Source organism: Pristis pectinata, chromosome 20 (genome assembly GCF_009764475.1).
Source record: "Pristis pectinata isolate sPriPec2 chromosome 20, sPriPec2.1.pri, whole genome shotgun sequence".
NCBI lineage: Eukaryota > Metazoa > Chordata > Chondrichthyes > Rhinopristiformes > Pristidae > Pristis > Pristis pectinata.
The window spans coordinates 17,743,116-17,762,736 of NC_067424.1; the positions used below are offsets into that span (position 1 = coordinate 17,743,116).

At 38.2% G+C, this 19,621-nt stretch overlaps 1 protein-coding gene across 2 annotated transcripts in view; it reads left to right on the plus strand.

Annotated features, from left to right (window-relative positions):
* LOC127580781 (cadherin EGF LAG seven-pass G-type receptor 2-like) overlaps positions 1 to 19,621 on the plus strand; it is a 231,820-nt gene that overhangs the window by 165,025 nt on the left and 47,174 nt on the right. For both annotated transcript variants that reach the window (XM_052034651.1, XM_052034652.1), the window contains exons 6-9: positions 3,860 to 4,017; positions 7,864 to 8,027; positions 9,091 to 9,216; positions 18,449 to 18,615. In XM_052034651.1, the coding sequence (XP_051890611.1) occupies positions 3,860 to 4,017; positions 7,864 to 8,027; positions 9,091 to 9,216; positions 18,449 to 18,615 (615 nt within the window). The remainder of the gene's footprint in view (positions 1 to 3,859; positions 4,018 to 7,863; positions 8,028 to 9,090; positions 9,217 to 18,448; positions 18,616 to 19,621) is intronic.

Below are 19,621 nucleotides of genomic sequence, written 5' to 3' on the forward strand. Positions count from 1 at the left end.
TGGAAGTTTTTAGATAAAAATTGCAAGTTGTGATTGTAATTCATTTATCTTCTTTTAAAGCCTAGCTACAAGGCTAATATTAGCATCCTCAATATTGCTCAAGACAAAATTACTTCCATTTGGGCTGGGGACTTGCATGGTAAAGTGACCTAGCTCTTCAGTAAATAAACTAATATAGGCACAGGGAAATGTAATGTATATGTGTTTGCGTTTATGGCTGTGAAGCTTAAAAGGAGGAAGCCATTGGGGACTCCATTCATAACACACAACAGTGCAAATAATGCATTATATACTTGGTTGCCAAATATACAATGCCATTGTTTGGCAAAAAGTCAGGAATCAACTTGTGAAGAAAGCTTCAGTACACTTACAATCTCTCCCCTTCCCTCTTAGGGAATTAATTTCCTCATTGTTGCCCACAATAAAAAGAAATTTTCCTCGGATTATCATTTCCATTCAGTTGGCCTTTGTTCAGTTTGAAAAACATTTAGCTTAGTCTGTTGCCGTTGGAGGCTGCTGGCTGGTGAAAGGATGATCTGATAGTTGAAGAATGCTTTTGTCTGTAGGAGGCCTGGGTAGTGTTATATAGGGATGCTAGGGGAAGTAGAAAGGACTGGGACAAACAAAAGGACTCTCGAAATGTTTAGACCTGCAAACTTTTGAGCTGCTTAAATCCTTCCAGGCTTCTGTCGGCAGCCCTTGTTCACTGAAGCCCAGCGGCATGTTTCTTGTTATTTTTAGATGTTTAAAGGGATATTCTCTTCAAGATGAAGTATTTATCAAACCTTTCCATGTAAACTTTCAGGCAGTTGGCACATTGGTGTAAATTGCGTCACCTCTACGTGTTATTGAGAGATGCCTTCTTTCCACCTAGTAGTGTATAAAGATTTATCAAGTTACGAGGAAGGACTGTCTAGGCTGGCGTTATTTTGTGTTCTTTGGAACAAAGGAGACTGAGGGGTGATTTAATTAAGGTGTATGAGAAGCACAGACAGAATAAACAGAAAAGGAGGGAGTAATGTTAGATTTAAGTTAATTATCCAAAAGATTAGAGAGAAGTTGAGAGAAAATATTTTCACTCAATGTCTGGAACTCGCTGTGTCAAAGAGTGGTGAAGATGGAAACCCTTGTCACCTTTAAACTACCTGGATGAGCACACAAAGAGCCATAATCTACAGGACTGTGGATCAAGGGCTAGGAAGTGAGGTTAATCTAGTCTTTCTTGTGTCTTGACCTAATCTATTTTTGGCTGGTATGGACAAGATGGACTGAATGGACTTCTTTTGTGCCAAACATTTTTATGACTCTATCAATGCTGAAAAACTGAAAATTTTCCAGCTTTCCAGTAACCTTCAGTCTCCATCTTCCCATCCTTTATCACATCTCCCAACATTGTCAGAAACTCAATTCAGCTTAAATATCTCTTTAAGGATGCCTTCAAAACTTCTGGCTGTAAACCTTACTCCTATAGAGAAACAATGGAGGGGATGGTTGGACAACAATTTAATGGATGCAGTGACTGAGTTTCAGATATCTCTCTCCACTAGACTCACTGGATTTCCATCAATTCATTAGGATGGCGCACAGTAGATATAACCATCTCGTGAGCAAATGGAAGATGTTGGACAAGTTTAGGTGCAAACATGGAGAAGAAATACAACCAGTCCCCCACTTTGCCATGTTCAATTCTATAAAAGGGAGCTTGGATTAAGACTTTCATGCAGAAGTAACTAACTGAGAATTCCTTTACATTGTCATTGAAATTAATCTCTTCCTTTGTATGTTGAAGTGGGGAGCCAGTAGTGTAATGGCATAGGGCTCTGTCTGATTCAGCGTTCATGTTCCTTGACCATTTTGCACAGTAGAGAGAAGTACTGCTTCAAAGTCAGCTGCCTCCCACGGAGAACAAAGCTATATTATATAAATTATTTCAAGCTGTGCTCGTGTACCTGCCAGTTTTTGGCACTGAAGGAGCCAATGGAGTCGATTGCCCAAGGTTGGAGAACTGTCAATACGAATAACCACATGAGTGCATTCTGCAAATCTCATCAGGTTTATGTTCCCAATAAATCAAATGTATTGTGCTTTGAGCAAATTGCTTAGACCCAAAGAGGCAAAGATCTTGGGGAGTTATTGGAGCAGTGTCATGCATAGCTGATTACACTGTAAGAATGCAAGAATGCATTAGAATTTTGCTAAAAACAGCCTTTAGGCAAAATAGTGCATTTATAAAGTAAACAATTCAAGATGTTATATTTCCACCAAAATAAAGAGGAAAGTATTTTTTTCAGATTGAGTCATTCTGTTGGTTAAAGGAGCCACACTTTCATCAGAGGAATTGGAAGTATTCTGTATGAATGAATATATCCTATATTTGTTTCATTATTGTAGTATCAACTCAAGTGGTGGGTGTTGTCACAGAGTCATACAGTGCACCATGTCTACCCCAACTATCAGGTGCCAATCTATACTAATCCTGTTTATTATATTTTACAGCAATTTATATTGTTGGGTTATGTGCTTGCAAATAGAGTTGATGTATGGTTTGGTTAACTTATTTTTCATAAGGAACTTTCCCTGAAGAGAAATAACCCTTAGTTCTCAACATAGATCAGCACATAAGCATCACGTTTAAGAATGTGAAGAAATTCTCTGGATAGATGCTGTACATACATTGAAAGTTACAAGGGAGATTTTACACATAAAGGAGTGATTTTTGATACTGATACTCTTTCATAATTTAAACTCTGAGCTAAGCTTGTCAAGTCAAATTTATTGCCACGTGCGCACAAGTACAGTGAGATACAGGTACAATGAAAAGCTTGCAGCAGCATCACAGGCATGTAGATACAGACAGCACACAAAATATAAATGACACAAGCCAGTGAAGGGAGTGAAAAGAAAGACCGCAAAAACAAGACCTTTTTGCAAAAAAAAGGCATAATCAGAGACACCTCTCTACTAGCATGGCAAATACCATTCACCTGCATTGTTTTCAGCACATTAAATTAACTTATTTGATTTGTTGATTTTGTTGGTCCAAAGCGACACATTCTCTTTTGTACTAACTTTTGTTAATGCAAGAAAAGTAATGCATACCAGTCTTGGTTCTGGATTCTCTATTTGAAATAATGTGCAGAAAAAATGGCAGAGTTGTACCAAGTCCATTGGCTAGATCTGTACTCATGCATGTTAAACAATCTTGGAATAATACAGCAGCAGAAAATTCAATATTTCCAGAGTGTATGTAGAATAATGTGTCATTTGCAATAAATTAAGAACAGAATAATAGGTGTATTTTTTCTGTGTTATGTTGAAAGTGATGAACTACATTGTGGCAAAAGCTGGTTAGATGTGGGTTTATGCTCTTGATTTTATATGTGGTGAATTTCTAATTTTTGGACACTGAAGAAAGGGAAAATTAAAAGCATGTTGAACAATCCCACTTATTGGTGCCTTCAAGGAATAGACTATGTTGCAGGATTGTCAGCTCAGCTTCCCAACACAGTGGGGCACCGGGGTTGTTAAGATGAACAGGAGAAGCTGAACTAATAAATGATGCATGCCAAAATTCTCTACAGTTTCATTAGATGAAATTTATGTTTTAGGGTAGGTAACATGACATTTTTATTGAAACTGAGCATCTTGTCACTTAAGCTGAAATATGACTTCCAATTTTGAGAAACTAATGGAAGAACTGTGCAAATTGGCCAACAAATTGTAGCAATTTGAAATTCACCCCAAAAGGCACCGGTGTGATTGATTGCTATGTACATCATTATTATTTTTATTCAAGAAAATCTCATCCAATAATCTAACAACAACAAATTACAAAATATGCTTGTTCTTTATTCAACAGCCGGTGATTGGGAAGTCTGGTGTTCCTCAAGGGCCTTCTGAACAGAAGGTTGCTGTGGTTACTGTCGATGATTGTGATACTTCGGTTGCATTGCGTTTTGGCAGGTTTATTGGGAACTATTCCTGTTCAGCTCAAGGAACTCAGTCAGGATCAAAAAAGTGAGTTTTAAGCAAAAAGAATGAACTTTTAAGAATTCTTCACTTTGTTACTACAGCTCATGGCCACTTTTTTCTTAATGATCTTTTCAACTCTTACTGCTCAGTGAGCAACCCATCTGTGCAGGAAGTTCCAACTATAGCCAAATGCAACAGTTACTGACACCAATAGAGTCATAGCAAGAGTCATGAAGTTGTATGGAAATAGACCCTTCGGACTTTTCTGTGTGCACGCCAGTCATCAAGTACCAATCTGACCCAATCCCATTTTCCAGTACTTAATGATTTACCTTCTGTGCCATTGTGTTTCAGGTGCTTACCTAAATATTCTTTTAAAGTTGTGAGAGCACCTGACTCAACCACTTCGTCAGGCGGTGTATTTCAGATTCCAGCCACCCTCTGGGTGAAAAATTCTTCCTCAAATTCACTCTGAATCTGCTACCCTTTACTTTAAATCTATGCCCTCTAATTATAGACACCTCTGGTGCAATGCCATTCATAAGAATATATGAAATAGAATCAGGAGTGGGCCATCTGGCCCGTCGAGCTTGCTCCACCATTCAATACGATCATGGCTGATTTGGCCATGGATTCAGATCCACCTACCTGCCTTTTCCCCATAACCTTTAATTCCCCTACTATGCAAAAATCTATCTAACTATGTCTTAAATATATTTAATGAGGTAGCATATACAGCTTCCCTGGGCAGAGAATTCCACAGATTCACTAGTCTCTGGGAAAAAGCAGTTTCTCCTCATCTCCATCCTAAATCTATTCCTCCGAATCTTGAGGCTATGTCCCCTAGTTCTAGTCTCACCGATCAGTGGAAACAACCTTCCTGCCTCAATCTTATCTATCCCTTTCATATGTTTTATATGTTTTATAAGATCTCCTCTTCATAATTTTGTTTACTTCACTTCAGCATTCTCAGCTCCAAGGAAAACTAACTTCATCTATCCATTCTCTTCTTGTAATTGAAACACTGCATCCCAGGTGACATAATGGCGAATCTCCCCTGCACTGTCTTCAGTGTAATCAGATTCTTCATATAATGTGACAACCAGAACTACACATAGTAGCCCAGCTGTAGCCTAAGTAACATTTCCTGCCCTTGTATTCCTATACCCTGGCAAATAAAGGCATGTATCCCTGGCGCCTTTTTAACCTACCTATGTGGCTGCTTTCGAGGACACTTGGACACATATACCAATGTCCCTTTGTTCCTCAGCACTTCCTAGGATCCGACTGTTCATTGTATATAGCTGAGATCTATTAATCCTCCCAAAGTGCATCACCCCACATTTTTTCAGATAAAATTCCATCTGCCATTACTCTTCTAATCTTACCAACCCATCAATATTGTTCTGTAGCCAAAACTATCCTGTTGACTATTAATGAAATCACAAATCTTCATATCAGCTGCAAATTTACTAATTATATCTTCTACATTCAGATTGTTAATAGATATAACAAATATCTAGGGTTCCACCAACAATCACCGTGGTATATCACTGGTCACAAGTTATTGATTGCAAAATTGACCCTTAACCATCACTCTCTGCCTCCTATTGCCAAGCCAGTTTTGGATCCAGTTTGCCAAATTGTCCTGGGTCTCATGGACTCTTAATGTTTGGATCCCACCACCACCACCCCCCCCATCCCAATGTGGGATCATATCAAAGGCCTACCTAAAGTCCATGTAGACTACATTATCCACACTACCCTCATTGACACATTCAGTTACCTCTTTGAAAAATTGAATCAAAATAGTCAAGTAGAATGTTTCCCAAACAAAAAAAACCAACAACCGGAGGCAAAAACAAATTGCTGACTCAGCGGGTCAGGTAGCATCTGTGGAGGCAAAGGGAAGATCGACATTTCGGTTCAGTTTCTGCAGTCACATGTGTCTTCCCTTAACAAAGCCATGCTATCCTTGATTAATCCTTGCTTCTCCAATTCAAATTTACCCTGTCCCTCTGAATTATTTCCTAATATTTCCCTGCCACTGGTGTTAGACTAAGAGGCCTATAAATTACCTGGGTTATCCCTGTTGACCTCCTTGAATAAAAATACCACATTTACTGTTCTTTAGTCATCTGGCACCTCTTTTGTGACAAAGGTTCTAAAATTTCTGTCAGAGCCCCAGCAATCTTCTCCCTTTTTCCCCATAATAGGCTGGGATCCATCTCCTTAGGCTCTGAGGTTTTATCCATCTTTAAGCCTGTTACGACTTCTAATACATTTTCCTTTGAATATCACTGATTGGTATTGGCTTATTATTGTCACTTGTACCAAGGTACAGTGAAAAACTTGTCTTGCATACCGATCATATAGGTCAATTCATTACACAGTGCAGTTACATTGTAGAACTGTTTCAAAGTCTTCACAGAGGGTGCAAGGAAAACAGATTGAGAACCAAACAGGAAAGCTTTTGGTGGGGGTGGGGAGGTTGCATTAAGAGTTTGGTCAAAGAAGGAAGGGGAGAAGTGGAAGCTTTCTGGAGTTTTTTTAAAGATGCACCCATCAAGGGTGAGGCAAAAAGATGGGATGCATAGGAGACCAGAGTATGGAAGCATGCAGAGGAGAGAAATGCAGCTCGTTGTTAGCTCCAAAGTTCAAGTTGGCTTTGAGGCAGAATAAAGGAAGAAAAGTTGAAATCTATAATATAGTGAGTCACTTTGATGCCAGTGGTGACCACCTTCAGCATTAACATGAAATATAAGGAAAATCCAGGCTCGTGACTTCACAGGTAGACTCTCTCTTTAAACAACGCCATATGATATTCACAGATCTACTGTAGTGGACGTTGATGGTGTATTTAAGTGTATTTTGATTTCTAACAACTGTATTAATCAGTAAATGTGACTAGTTCCAGTTTATTTTTAATTCTATATTTACCACAAAGGGAAATGCCAGTAACATATCCTCTAGCCACAATGTTTCAGACATATTGCATCATACATAATTTCATTCCAAGGAATTTCAAACACAATTGACTTGGGTTTATTGCTAATCTCAACATGCTCTGCTAAATTAAGTCACCCACATTTATCTCGAGGACAGATATTTGGAATTTCTTCGTTTTGACTAATCCCCTTGAGCTATACTTGGCATAATTACCTTTCTTTTCTCAACATGACAATAATGAGATCACCTACTCTAGTCCTCTAGATATATTTCTTCTGTTTTATTTCTTTCCTTGTCTCATTTTATTTTGCCCATCCCAAAGGCAAGTGATTCTCCTACCTAAGTGACAACATCAGCCAAGTATGTGTGTTGGCTACGAGAGTCAATACGCAATTCAATTGGAAACAGTCAAACAAACACTCACATTTTCCAACAGGGCTCATTGAGCTCTAATTATCTGTCAAAATTTTCACTTGCTATACCCTTGCATGCAATGTCAATAAAACACAATGGTCTGGGTCTTGTTGCTAAATGACGACAATTACATCTGAAACTCTTGGCATTTACTGATCAGAATGCCAGCAGGTTCGGGACATCAGCACATGCAAGTCCCAAACTTGCTGAAAGACTCTGAACTGTGAAAGACTTGCAAATTTTCCACTACGCTCCACCTGGTTACTTATGTGACTGAATGTGCTCTCCAGGTTAACATGAACCCAGAAGTTGCTTGTAATGGAATTGCACATTTTTTTGCCATGAATTATACATTTCAAGAGAGTGCATTGTCTGTTCTTGCAGTTAAACATTTATCTATGATTACTCATGCTGTTATTGCTCAAGTTTAATAGTGTGTGATTGATAAAATATGATCTGTGAATGAAGGAGCTAATGTTAAGAGAAACAAAAATAAAGACTGCTATTGATTCTGTTTTTGCCTCTCAGGTCCCTGGATTTGACAGGCCCTTTACTCCTTGGTGGAGTTCCTAACCTGCCTGAAGACTTTCCACTTCAGAATCATGAATTTATGGGATGCATGAAGAACTTGTTAATAGATAATCAGCAAATTGATATGGCTGATTTCATAGCAAATAATGGCACAGTGTCAGGTAATGAGAGAAACCAATATAGTGAGGCTGCAGACGAGTCCCCAAACACTTTTGCCACATCCCATTTCTGCGGATTTGTTTATCCTGCACCGCTTCCACCATTTTACAGTACAATTAAAAACACAGAGTAAAAACTATTTGTTTTTTATAATCTCACTGCTTTTTAACATTTCTGCTCCTTCTGTGGGCTTATACAGCACAGAACCAAGCCCTTTGGCCCAACTTGCCCAACAACCAAGTTGTCTACTTGAGCTAGTCCCATTTCCCTCCATTTGGCGCATATCTCTCTAGACCTCTCCTATCCATGTACCTACCTAAATATCTTTTAAACATTGTAATTGTACCTACCTCTACCACTTCCTTTGGCAGCTCATTCCATATACCCCTCAGATCCCTTTTAAATCTTTCCCCTCTCACCTATGCCCTCTAGTTTTAGACTCCACTGAGAAAAAGACTTGACTAATCATACTATCAATGTCCCTCATGATTTTCTAAACCTCTATCAGGTCACCCCTGAGCCTCCTACACCCCAGGGATAAAGTATCCCAGCATATCCAATCTCTCCTTGATTAGCTCAAGCCCTCCAGTTATGGTAACATCCTCATGAATATTTTCTGCACCCTTTCCAGCCACCCACCAATTTGGAAACCACTGCTGCATATAATCAGTGTACCGAGAGGAGAAGGCAACAGTTTCAAGAGGAAAATACAACTGAGAGGCATTATTCTGTGGGAAAATCAAGAGATAATATTAAAATGATTTTCTCTGCTCCTGAGCAACTGGAAAACCTTACAGAGGAAATAAAGAAAAGTATATTTAAATAAGGAAATAATGTCTTAAAATAAAGCAGCATGGGGAATATGTATGAATCAGGATGCAAATAAAGATAATTTCAATTATTTTAGTGCTTTACTTTTAAAAGTAGAGATTATTTGTTTCCATTTGCTTGTCGTTCCACCTTAGAGGAACTGGATTAATTCTCAGCCTGAACCGGGTTGACACTGTTTTGCCATATACTGTATGTGTCAGTTAAATGAGCTGTGCATAATTTCTCCCTCTGTAGGGTGCTCTGCCAAGTGGAATTTCTGTGATTCAAACACATGCAAGAATGGAGGAACATGTGTGAACAGATGGGAGACCTTCAGTTGTGAATGTCCCCTGGGCTTTGGAGGGAAGAATTGTGAGCAAGGTATGGATTCAGATGCAGAACCTGGTCACAACATTAAAATTGTCACTTCAATTAAAAAGTAACTTGACCCTTTTTATTTGCTGTTAGCTTCCCCCTTTATCAACCCCTTCTGTGAAAGTAGTTTGGTCTGGATCAGCTTTTCTTCTTTCTCTTAGATCCACACGCTAACATTCATTGACATGCTCTCAACACAAACTAATAATAAATACACATCAGGAAAAAGAGAATGGGAGGAGAACAGAACATTCAGCTGAGATACAGTGATGGAGTGCCACACAGCATAGCATTTCTATAAAGTCCTTCAAAACACAGGATCTCCCAAAGTGCCCAGCGTTCAATGAAGTACTTTTGAAGTCTAGTCACTGTTGAACAATAGTCAGCCACTTTGCACACAGCAAGGTCCCTTAGACAACAAAGTAGTTATGATAGTTATGATCTTTTGTGTCATCAACTAAGGAATGCATATTAATAGGACACTTCGGAAAACTTCCCTGCCCCTTTTCAAAATAGTGTTTTGGAATCTTTCAAATCAACCTGAGACAGCAAATGGGACCTTGTATCTCTTGAAAGGCAACACCTTTGACAGTGTGGCACTCCTTCAGCACTGCAGTGGAATGTCAGCCAAGACTCTTGTTTTCTAGTTCTTGGAGTGAGACTTGAACTCATAATCTGCTGAGACAGAGAAAAGGTGATTCTGAGTCTGCAATAGCTGATACTTCAAAGTTGGATTCCGAGGAAAAGAAGCAAATTTGTTTTTTGTTCATATTCAAAGTGGAAATAATGATTGATTTAAATGATAGCCATTTGCGGTCACAAACTTTCTGAGCTTCCATTTTATAATGTGCTTTGAACGTAAGACAAGTGCTACTTTGTAAATAAAATTGCTTTATGATATTAAAGAGAATATAGGAACGTGGGAACAAATTACTTTTAGAACAGAAATGGGATAATGGTTAATGGATAATTTTCAGACTTGAGGAATGTAGGTCATGGTTCCTCAGAGAGATCAATAAATGTTTCATAAGATTCATTGTCCAACACTGAGTGCAGTATGCAAGATGCATCTGAAGCATCTGATCCATTGCTTCCTTACTTGGAATTCAGCCAATCAGTGAATTTTTATGCATTTAAGATCAAGACCAACATTCCTTTAGGTGTCATTGGCTAAGTTACCATCCCTGTGAATTGTTTGATTCTATGGTTCTTCAAAAGAATTTTATCAAATGGTGTATGTTGTTTCAAACTATAATGTGTTTATTTTGCAAAGGCATGATTTATTGAGGGAAGATTGGTTTTAACACTTAGTAATATTAATAAGATAAGATATCTTTATTAGTTACATGTACATCAAAACACACATTGAAATACATCTTTTTGCGTAGAGTGTTCCGGGGGCAGCCCGCAAGTGTCGCCACACTTCCAGCGCCAACATAGCATGCCCACAACTTCCTAACCTGTACATCTTTGGAATGGGGGAGGAAACCGGAGCACCTGGAGGAAACCCACACAGACATGAGGGTTTCCTTCATGAGGGTTTTCATACAAACTCCTTACAGACAGTGGCTGGAATTGAAGCTGGGTCTCTGCAGCTGTAATAGTGTTATGCTAACTGCTACACTACCATGCCTGCTCACTACGCTACCGTGCCTAGTACTTTCTCTGGCAAAGCCTGCTTCCATCTTTTGTTGGTTAGCTTGTGTAGTATTAATGAAGTTTAAAGTTCGATTGTGTACGAATTCTTCCCTACCCTGTGACTATCTGCTGTACTTGAACCTCTGTGGTTCAAGCTTATTCAGTAGGGAGAGAGTTAATATGTGGGGAATTAGAAGTATTGTAACATAGAGCATAACAGCAAGTTTCCAAGAGCTCCAAAAGTTCACCAGATGTATCACTGTGTGTGTAATGCAACAGATGGATGAATAGTTGTAAGCAGCTCTCCAGAACTCCATCCGTGGATCCAGTTACAATGCACCTGCCTCTTGCGTGAGGGAGTTTGTCTTGCTTTAAAAACAACCCTTCAGATGAAAGAAAAATAAAACCTTGTGTTTTTAACAAGAAAGTATTAAGGATAGCAAGATTTTCTTGAGCACGTACTTTTCAGATTAAAAACTTGTGAGCACATTATTATTACCGATCACAATCTCAGTTTCACCACTGCAGAATATATTGACTTGGCACCTTTGTAAATGACATAATTGTAGCATCCCGTAATGCTGATAAATACATTTACCAGATTACACTTGAAGATATTCAAAATGTTTTTTTTAAAAAGAAGGCAGAGTGATATTGTGTAATTGTAATCAGAAGGAAAGGAAATAGAGATAAATCCCACAGGAACAACACTGGAGTGATTCTGAGTAGTAACCTAATTGGATTCAAATAACAGCATAAGTTATGAAAATAAAACCTGATCATCTTTATAATTATTTCAAATCTACATTGAAATTGCAGCTGTGAAATGAATGCAAGATGCATTTATTTATGGTGTAAATTGCATCGCATCTCTTATTGGAGATGTTACAGCTGGTGGCTCTGGTAGAATATAGCATGAAAGACGAACTTACTGCTTTTTCACCAGCATCAATACTAGTGATGTCATCGGCCAGGAAAGAACTTGTTACTATATGATTTTGTGAATAGGTTTGAAGGGTTCAAAATGAATAGTTATCTTGGGGTGGGCAAATGAGCAGCCAAGCCCCAACTTTTTAGTCTAATATGGCTACTAAATCCCCGAATGGATGTCGGTGTCTGTATTATCTGGCCAAAAGTATGCTGGACACCAAACTGGTCCTCTCCGAGTTACAACAGGATTCCATTCCTGAGAATTGTCTGTATATTGAACTGTTTGTAAATTAGAAATGCAGCCGCCCAGCAATTTATTTAAATAAAAACATAGGCAACTAAGGGCAACTTGTAGTTAAACCAGGGCGCTTAACTCGACCATTCAGATTTCTCTGCAAGATGCAATGACATTGCCGTGACCCAAGTTCCCACATGGCAGAAGATGCCTGCAACCCCGCAGCAGCCAGCAAATTCATCCTGCTGATCTCACAAACACTTGCTCATATATATGAACTCTCTATAAGTTGGACATCTGTAACCTGGGGATGACCTGTATTGGAAAAGGAAAAAATATGGGGTTTGCACTGTCAAGAGGTGTCAAGCTATTTGCATTTTCAAAGAAAGGGTCTAATACCTGATTGAGGACATGCAGATGGGTCTTCACGAAGACTTACTACATTCAGTCAAACCACAGCCTGGACTATATTTCACGCTGTGTGTAGTTTTTGAAAGAAGTGTGGTGCCAAAAAGGGCAAAAATGTTCTTGACCCCCATGTTCAAAAGAACACAGGCCATTACTAACCCATTTCCTTTGAGTGCCAGTGATGTTCTCCAATATCCATTCCCCCTGGTTTCTAATCCCCTATCAATCCTCCAATCTCACCATTCACAACTGCCCAACCCTAATCACCAGTATCAGTTACAAGCTGCCATGCAGAGACCTTTCTGTGTTTTGGCCATGCTGTGTTAGTTTTTTTTAATTAGTTCATGGGATGTGACATTGCTGACAACACTGACATATATTGTCCATCCCAAGATACCCTTGAACCAAGGGAGCTATAAAGAGACAATGACATGAGTGATCTAGACTCACATATGGCCAGACCAGGTAGTGTTGACAGATTCTCTTCCCTGAAGGACTCAGTGAACCAGAAGGGTTTTTAATGATGATTACAAGATTAGTTTTAATTCAAGATTTATTAAATTATTTGAATTTAAATTCCTCATCTGCCTCAGTGTGATTCAAACTCATGACCCTGCTTCAGTGGTCTAGAACTCTGGTTGCTGGTCCAGTAACTTAATCTATATACCATTGTGCACCCCAGCTCTAAAGCAAAATAGAAAGGGCCTGTGTTCTCCTGTGTCAGAAGACCAAGTAATCTAGAAGGGTTAGAGCAACCCTTAAGCGTTGTAAAGAAAGTAAGTTAAGAGACTATATGGAGACAGATAAGATATTGAAATTTAAAATATTGAAACAGAAAATGTTATTCCAGAACAATATTTCAAGCTTTACTAAGGGTCTAAATTCTGAATGCAAGTTCAAGAGGACTTGGTCAGTAAACATTTCTTTATATAGTTTGTACATTAAACCGGGATTTTGCCCAAATGAAATAGGAATATGTTCATCCTGAAGTGCTGTGTGAAAGTTTCTTTGGCCACTTAGCGTTCCATCACTCTTCTATCAGCTATTAATAGAACATACTGTGCATGACTAATTTCAACAGCCACTAATTTAAAAACTAATGTGGCAGGGAAATTTAAAAAGTCAGCAGTTTGTACCAAAGAATTCAGGAAGGAAAGACAGGGTGTGGGAGACATCAAGGGAAATGACATTCTTAAGTCGACTTTGTCCATAAATCGGAAAATACATAAAACTCACTCAATATGGTAACCATACCTCCACAGTATTGCAATGAATGGCATCAAAAACACATAAGACAGTTAAGAAAAATTACTAAAAGTGGAGAGAGAGAGAGGAAACTAGTTCTACTGTTTGTAGGAATGAACATATGTATGTATGTCAGACTTCTGAATTTAAAAATGTTATCGGAGTTTATCCTTATGTTGGGGTGTCCATAAATAGGCCATTTGTAACCCAGGGTGGCTTGTGAACCCTTTGAAGGTGCCCAAAGTGTCTGACAACCAATAAATTATTGCTAATGAGGGTGAAAGAAAAAAAATCCATCTCTTTTGAAATGTGCTGGGTGCTTGTTGCTTGTGGCTCACTCAAGTTGCCCACCTATCAAGTTTGAGCCAAGATGTTCAATCAGTGTAGCTTATTTTAGCTTGGGAGATCTAAAGTTTAATCTTATTAACTCATATTCATGGACTATATAGGATGATTTTTATTCATATTTTTCACTTACCTTTTTCTCCCCCTCCCCCGCCCCCTCCTTCACGAGTGTTGATGCTAATTTAAGACCTCTATGGCTACTAGGATAATTTAAATCAATCCTTCCTGTTAAACAGTGATGCATTTATTCATGAGCTTGCTAGGTAGGACAAAGGTAAGGAGGTTGCAGTAGAGTGGAAATTAGCATGAACTCTGTGGGCCAAGAGTCCTGTTTCCATGCTCTATGATTGTTTGCCTTTGGCTTCAACAGACATAATAATGCATACCTTAGTTCTAAAGCAAGGCTGCATCATTGCCCCAACACTTTCTTTTAGTCTTTCTTGCCACAATACGGCACCTCTTTTCCAATAAGCTTCCCACTGGAATGTACTAGTTATCTTACTGAACACGTAATCTTGAGACCTGAACTAATGATCTGAAGACACAAGTTCAAATCCTGTTATGGCAAATTGGAAAATTTAATTCAATTAAGTAAAACAGGAATTGAAAAAGAGATTAGGATTGAGAATGGTGACCATGAAACTGCCAAATTATAATAATAATTCAGCTAGTTTGCTCTTGTCACTTAGAGAAGAAAACGTACCTAGACTGGCCTGTAGGTAACTGGACATTCAAAGTGACCCAGTAAGCATTCAATTCAAGTGCAGTTACAGATGGGCTATAACGGCTGACCCTTGCAATGAGTACCCACATACTGTGAAAGAATAAAAAATAAGCATTCATCTTGAGGAAACACATTGTTTATTCAGAATACACTGATAAGGCTCTCGAGACATTCAGCTATCAATAGCTCTAGGCCAAGGTAAAGTTGTATTAATTGAATGCTAAATTCACTTTCTCAGCAACAGGAGAAAGGAAAAATAAATTCTGATTTTCAATGTTTCCTTCTCGACAGGTGCTTCCGTTCCGTTCTAATTTTACAAACCTGTTAAGTCTGATCACAGAAGCTGCCCTGTGGTATATGTGGGTCAAATGATTTGCCATTAATTGTAAAACAATAGAAGGCACTATGGAGATTCCCTGGAGGCAGCTGCATGTATGAGGAGTTAATGATTTACATCTGTGTTTGGGTTTTGTAGGTTGATGCTGAGTTTAGCTGTCCATTTCCCTCAGCTGCAGCTGTTTGCTTTTGGATGTGTTGCTGCTGGCAGAGAGGATAGTGTGACACTCGGAGCAGCTCCTGCAGGATCTTGCTCTTTGGACAAGGGGCTAGACAGGTTTTTAAAAAAAAGACACATGCTAATTATCCAGTGGGATCACCAAAGCCATTGAAATATTGTACTTTTTCTCAAGCCAATCTGGAATGAGTCCCTATATAAGATAAAAAATATTGAACAAGACTGCTGAAAAATATCATGCTCTATTGCAGCAGTAAGGGTGCTTTTGGTTGTGGAGATCTGAAACACAAACATGAAAGATTATATAAAGGAGAAGATAAGGCTCCATTGACGATTTACCAAGTTAATTCTGCAAGTGACTTGAGTTCCACAATCTAAAGAAGGCCAGTTTTGATCCCTGTCTATGTCTTCTGGGAAAGAGGGAAATAGAAGCAATGTGGTTGAAGTGATGTGATCAGAAGGTAACAATTCTACTTAGCCATCAGTGGAATTTAAATTGTGAGTGATCATTGCCAAACCAAGGTGAAATGATTGTGTGAAATAAGAGTAACTGAAATGATAGTGTAGGCAGCTACTGCAAAGTTTCAATCAGGATTTTAGATCATTATAGAATTTCCTGTTCAGTAATGTCAGGCTGATTGTTTAAATACATACGTTTAGTCTTGGTTTTCACCTGTTACTTTTTCTGAAGTATTGAATAGTCAAGCTTTCTGTTGCCCATCTCAGTTAGATTCTTTTCTGGTGCAGTTCATGCTTTGTCCTGACAATCAGTGAAGTTGACTTTAATGAAAAGCAAAATAACTGCAGGTGCTGTAAATCTCAAACAAAAGCAGAAAATGTTGGAAACACACAACATGTCAGGTAGCACTTACAAAAAGTGAAACAGAGTGAACGTATCAGGTTTTTTGTCAGAACAGGCAAAGAAGGGTTTTCGACCTGAAACATTATTCGGAAAGAGAAACAGAGTTATATTTTAACCATTCCCTTCCAGCAGAAACAAGGTATATGGGCAATTAAAAATGAGCATATTATTTACCTGCCAAAGTTTGGTGAAACTCATTTTGTACACTGTTGAAGCAACCCAAACATTAATTGCTGTGCTAATGGAGACGAACAGTCCTGCTTTACCAGGAATAATATAAAAGAGTTGGCAAATAAAGCTTATTATTAAAAATTGTTATCAGTAGAAACCTTACTGTTCAAAATCAAAATACTAAATAAGACTTGGAAGCCTTTTCTTAATTTATAGGTTTTTTAAAAAAATATTTGACCTGTATAGGCAAAAGTGGTATGCAAAATAATTTCAGTTCAAACGAGAAATTGACTTGCCCAATCAGGATTTTCAGGCTATGTATAGCCCTAAAGGATGGGTAAAAAGAGACAGTTCCTCCTGCAAATTGTTTGTTGCTCTAGATTCCAGCATCTGCAGTCTCTTGTGGCTCCATCTATCTGGTTCACTTTCTTCCATCTGACTGTTGTATGATTCAACAGCTATAAGTTGGTGATTATTTCTTATCAATAAAGCAATAACAGGCTTGAGACAGTAGGTGAGTATTCATGGGTCCAAGGTCATCTGTCCAATGAATGCCCTACTGTCCAGTCACTCTTTTTGGCAATTACAATTTATCTTCGAAAGGACTTCTGTCGAGGCAATTTCTGGTTTTATTCATTTTCCAGGATATGGACATCACTGGCTAGGCCAGCATTTTTCTATTGTTCATCCCTAATTCCCCATGAGAAGGTAGTGGCGATCCACTATCTGCTGTCCTTTGGACTTTAAACTAGAACCAAATCTGTTAAGTGCTCACTCTGTGTGGCACCTTTTTGCACTGAATCTAACTCTTCGTCAAATGTCAGTTTGTCATTTTGAAAGGATACGGTCATGCAATTATATGGTTCTAATACTTCCCTGTGATGATGTTCAAAATGTAAACTAATTCAGTAAAGGGTTATTATAGCGACAAAAGGTTTCTCTATATATATTAACGCAAGGCGACATTCATTGGCCAATCCAATTTCAGGCTTACACTCACATGAAAGCTCAAAACTCTATTGAGGTTTACATGGTAGAGTTCTGCATGGGAGAGCTCCTTGTAGCAGGGTTAAAGGTTAGTTGGTCTTTGTGTGTGTGAATTATTCTGATAGTTTCAACCTTAGAGTTCAACATTTTTATATTTGTAAACTTAAATTCAAAAGGATGCACTCTGCCACAGAACTACTTCTACAACCTCAGCAGCAACAGAGTTCATCTTCCACCAGATTGCTGGACTGTAACAATATATACTGCTCTATAAATTGTCACAGCTTATATAGATAATCTCCTCTGCAGCATGGAATTCATTTCTTTCCTGAAATCATCTTCTCCCTTCCTGACCCCACAAAAGTTTATCAAAGCAAAGACCACACAGGAGATACTGAAATGAGAAAATTCATTCATGTCCATAATTGTTAGCGGAAATATCAGGTCTTGGAAACTCGTGCACTGTGGGAATGCTTTTCTTTTATTGCTTATATAGTTTTATTTTATATTGAAGGGACATGCATCAAAGTAAATGAACAAAATATGTACAAATGAAAACAATCTGGGTCTAAAAGCCTGAAGAAGGAAGTGTGAAATAATTCATTTTGGAAGGAAAAATGAGGAGAGGTCCCAATTTGAAAGAAGTGCATAGAAATTTGTGAAGTTTCCAAAACAAGTTATTATGAAGAACATTGCTTGCAAGCCTCTGTCAGAACTAAAAAATATCATTGCACCTAATTACTATCTGATCGACCCCTTCTGTTCTTTTATTTATTCAACCCTGGTGCCTGGTACAATGAACTTCGGGTCTTCACATTAGTTAGTCAATTAAAAAAAACAGAGTTACCCATTATTTCTATTTGAACACACCAGCTATGCGCCAGTTTGTGTTAACTGACTTGGGTTTAAACTAAATAAAGTGAAGATAAATGACAATCTATTGATTATCGGGCATCTTACATTTTTTCCAGTTTCAAGGTACATTTTATGAAAAGCTGAGAAGGATTTGCAAGCTATAGTATTCTGTACATGAAAAATAAATCTGTTGATGATTTATTTAGGTGGCTAATTATTAATTGATAGCACTGTAAATTGAAATGTAACTTTCTGGTTTGATTAATATTTCATGTCTGTCTCCAGTAAGAATATAGTGATGAACTGATCTTTTTCCTGTTTTAGTAATGGCAAGTCCCCAAAGGTTCCTGGGTAACAGCCTTGTTTCATGGAGTAATCTTGTCAGCACAATCACTTTGCCCTGGTACATTGGGTTGATGTTCCGTACACGGCAAGAGAATGGGCTCTTTATCCGAGCAGATGCTGGTCAGTTCTCAACAGTCAGCATTCAGGTTGGTAATTTCAGAAGTTGATACATTTCATAAAATAATTTACAAATTATTTGTGTGATTAAGTATATATCCTGGATAGCAACATCAAAGAAAAGGGGATAAGGTGGTGATAAGCAATGAGCTGGTGGCTAAGTTGCTAGACAAATATCCAAAAGCCTAGTGAATGATGCAAATCTCACTGTGGCGGATGGTGAATTTAAATTCGATTGGTTAAGTATATCAGGAATTAAAAAGTTAGCTTCATCGATGCTCACCATGAGATTATCAGATAAATAAGTTGCAAAAACCCATCTTGTCCACTACCATCCTGTATGGAAGGAAACCTGTTGTCCTTGCAGCTTTGGCTGCACATGACTACAGACCCACATCAATGGATTTTTAACTGTCCTTTGATGAAGCATTGGAGCCACTTGGTGCAGGGACATTAGGGATAGGTAATAAATGATGGCCTTGCTGATGATGCCTCTGCCACATGAATGAATAAAAATACCAGATGGTTGGGGGATAGAGGGGGATATTTCAGATTTTTTTTCAATTCCTCTAATTTATCTTAAAGTATTGAAATCAACTATTGGGAAGCATGCTAAAGTATTAGAATGAAACTCGAGATTAAAGACTACAAATCAGTTAAGGAAGTAAGGAAAGTCCATCAGGGATGGTTAACTTAACCACTTCCCCATTGCCCCTCCCCAAAAGATTACAAAAGGGATTAGAAAATTGCTTCAGCAAGTTTTGAGATTGCAGTATTTCAATGAAGAAGTATTAATACTGCACTATTTAATATTAGGAATGTTTTACTTAACATTAAAATCTAGCACATACAACAGAATACATATTTTTAAGTAAATATTTATTGCTTATCCTGCTAAATGTTGAATCCAGTATACTTTTCATAAACTGTTTACTCTGTTGTACTTTTACATTATCTTTTGGTAATCAGTTTGGCTCAGTATTACTTCAGCATCTGAGACAGAGTTATATGCTGAAAGCACACACTGAGTCTTTT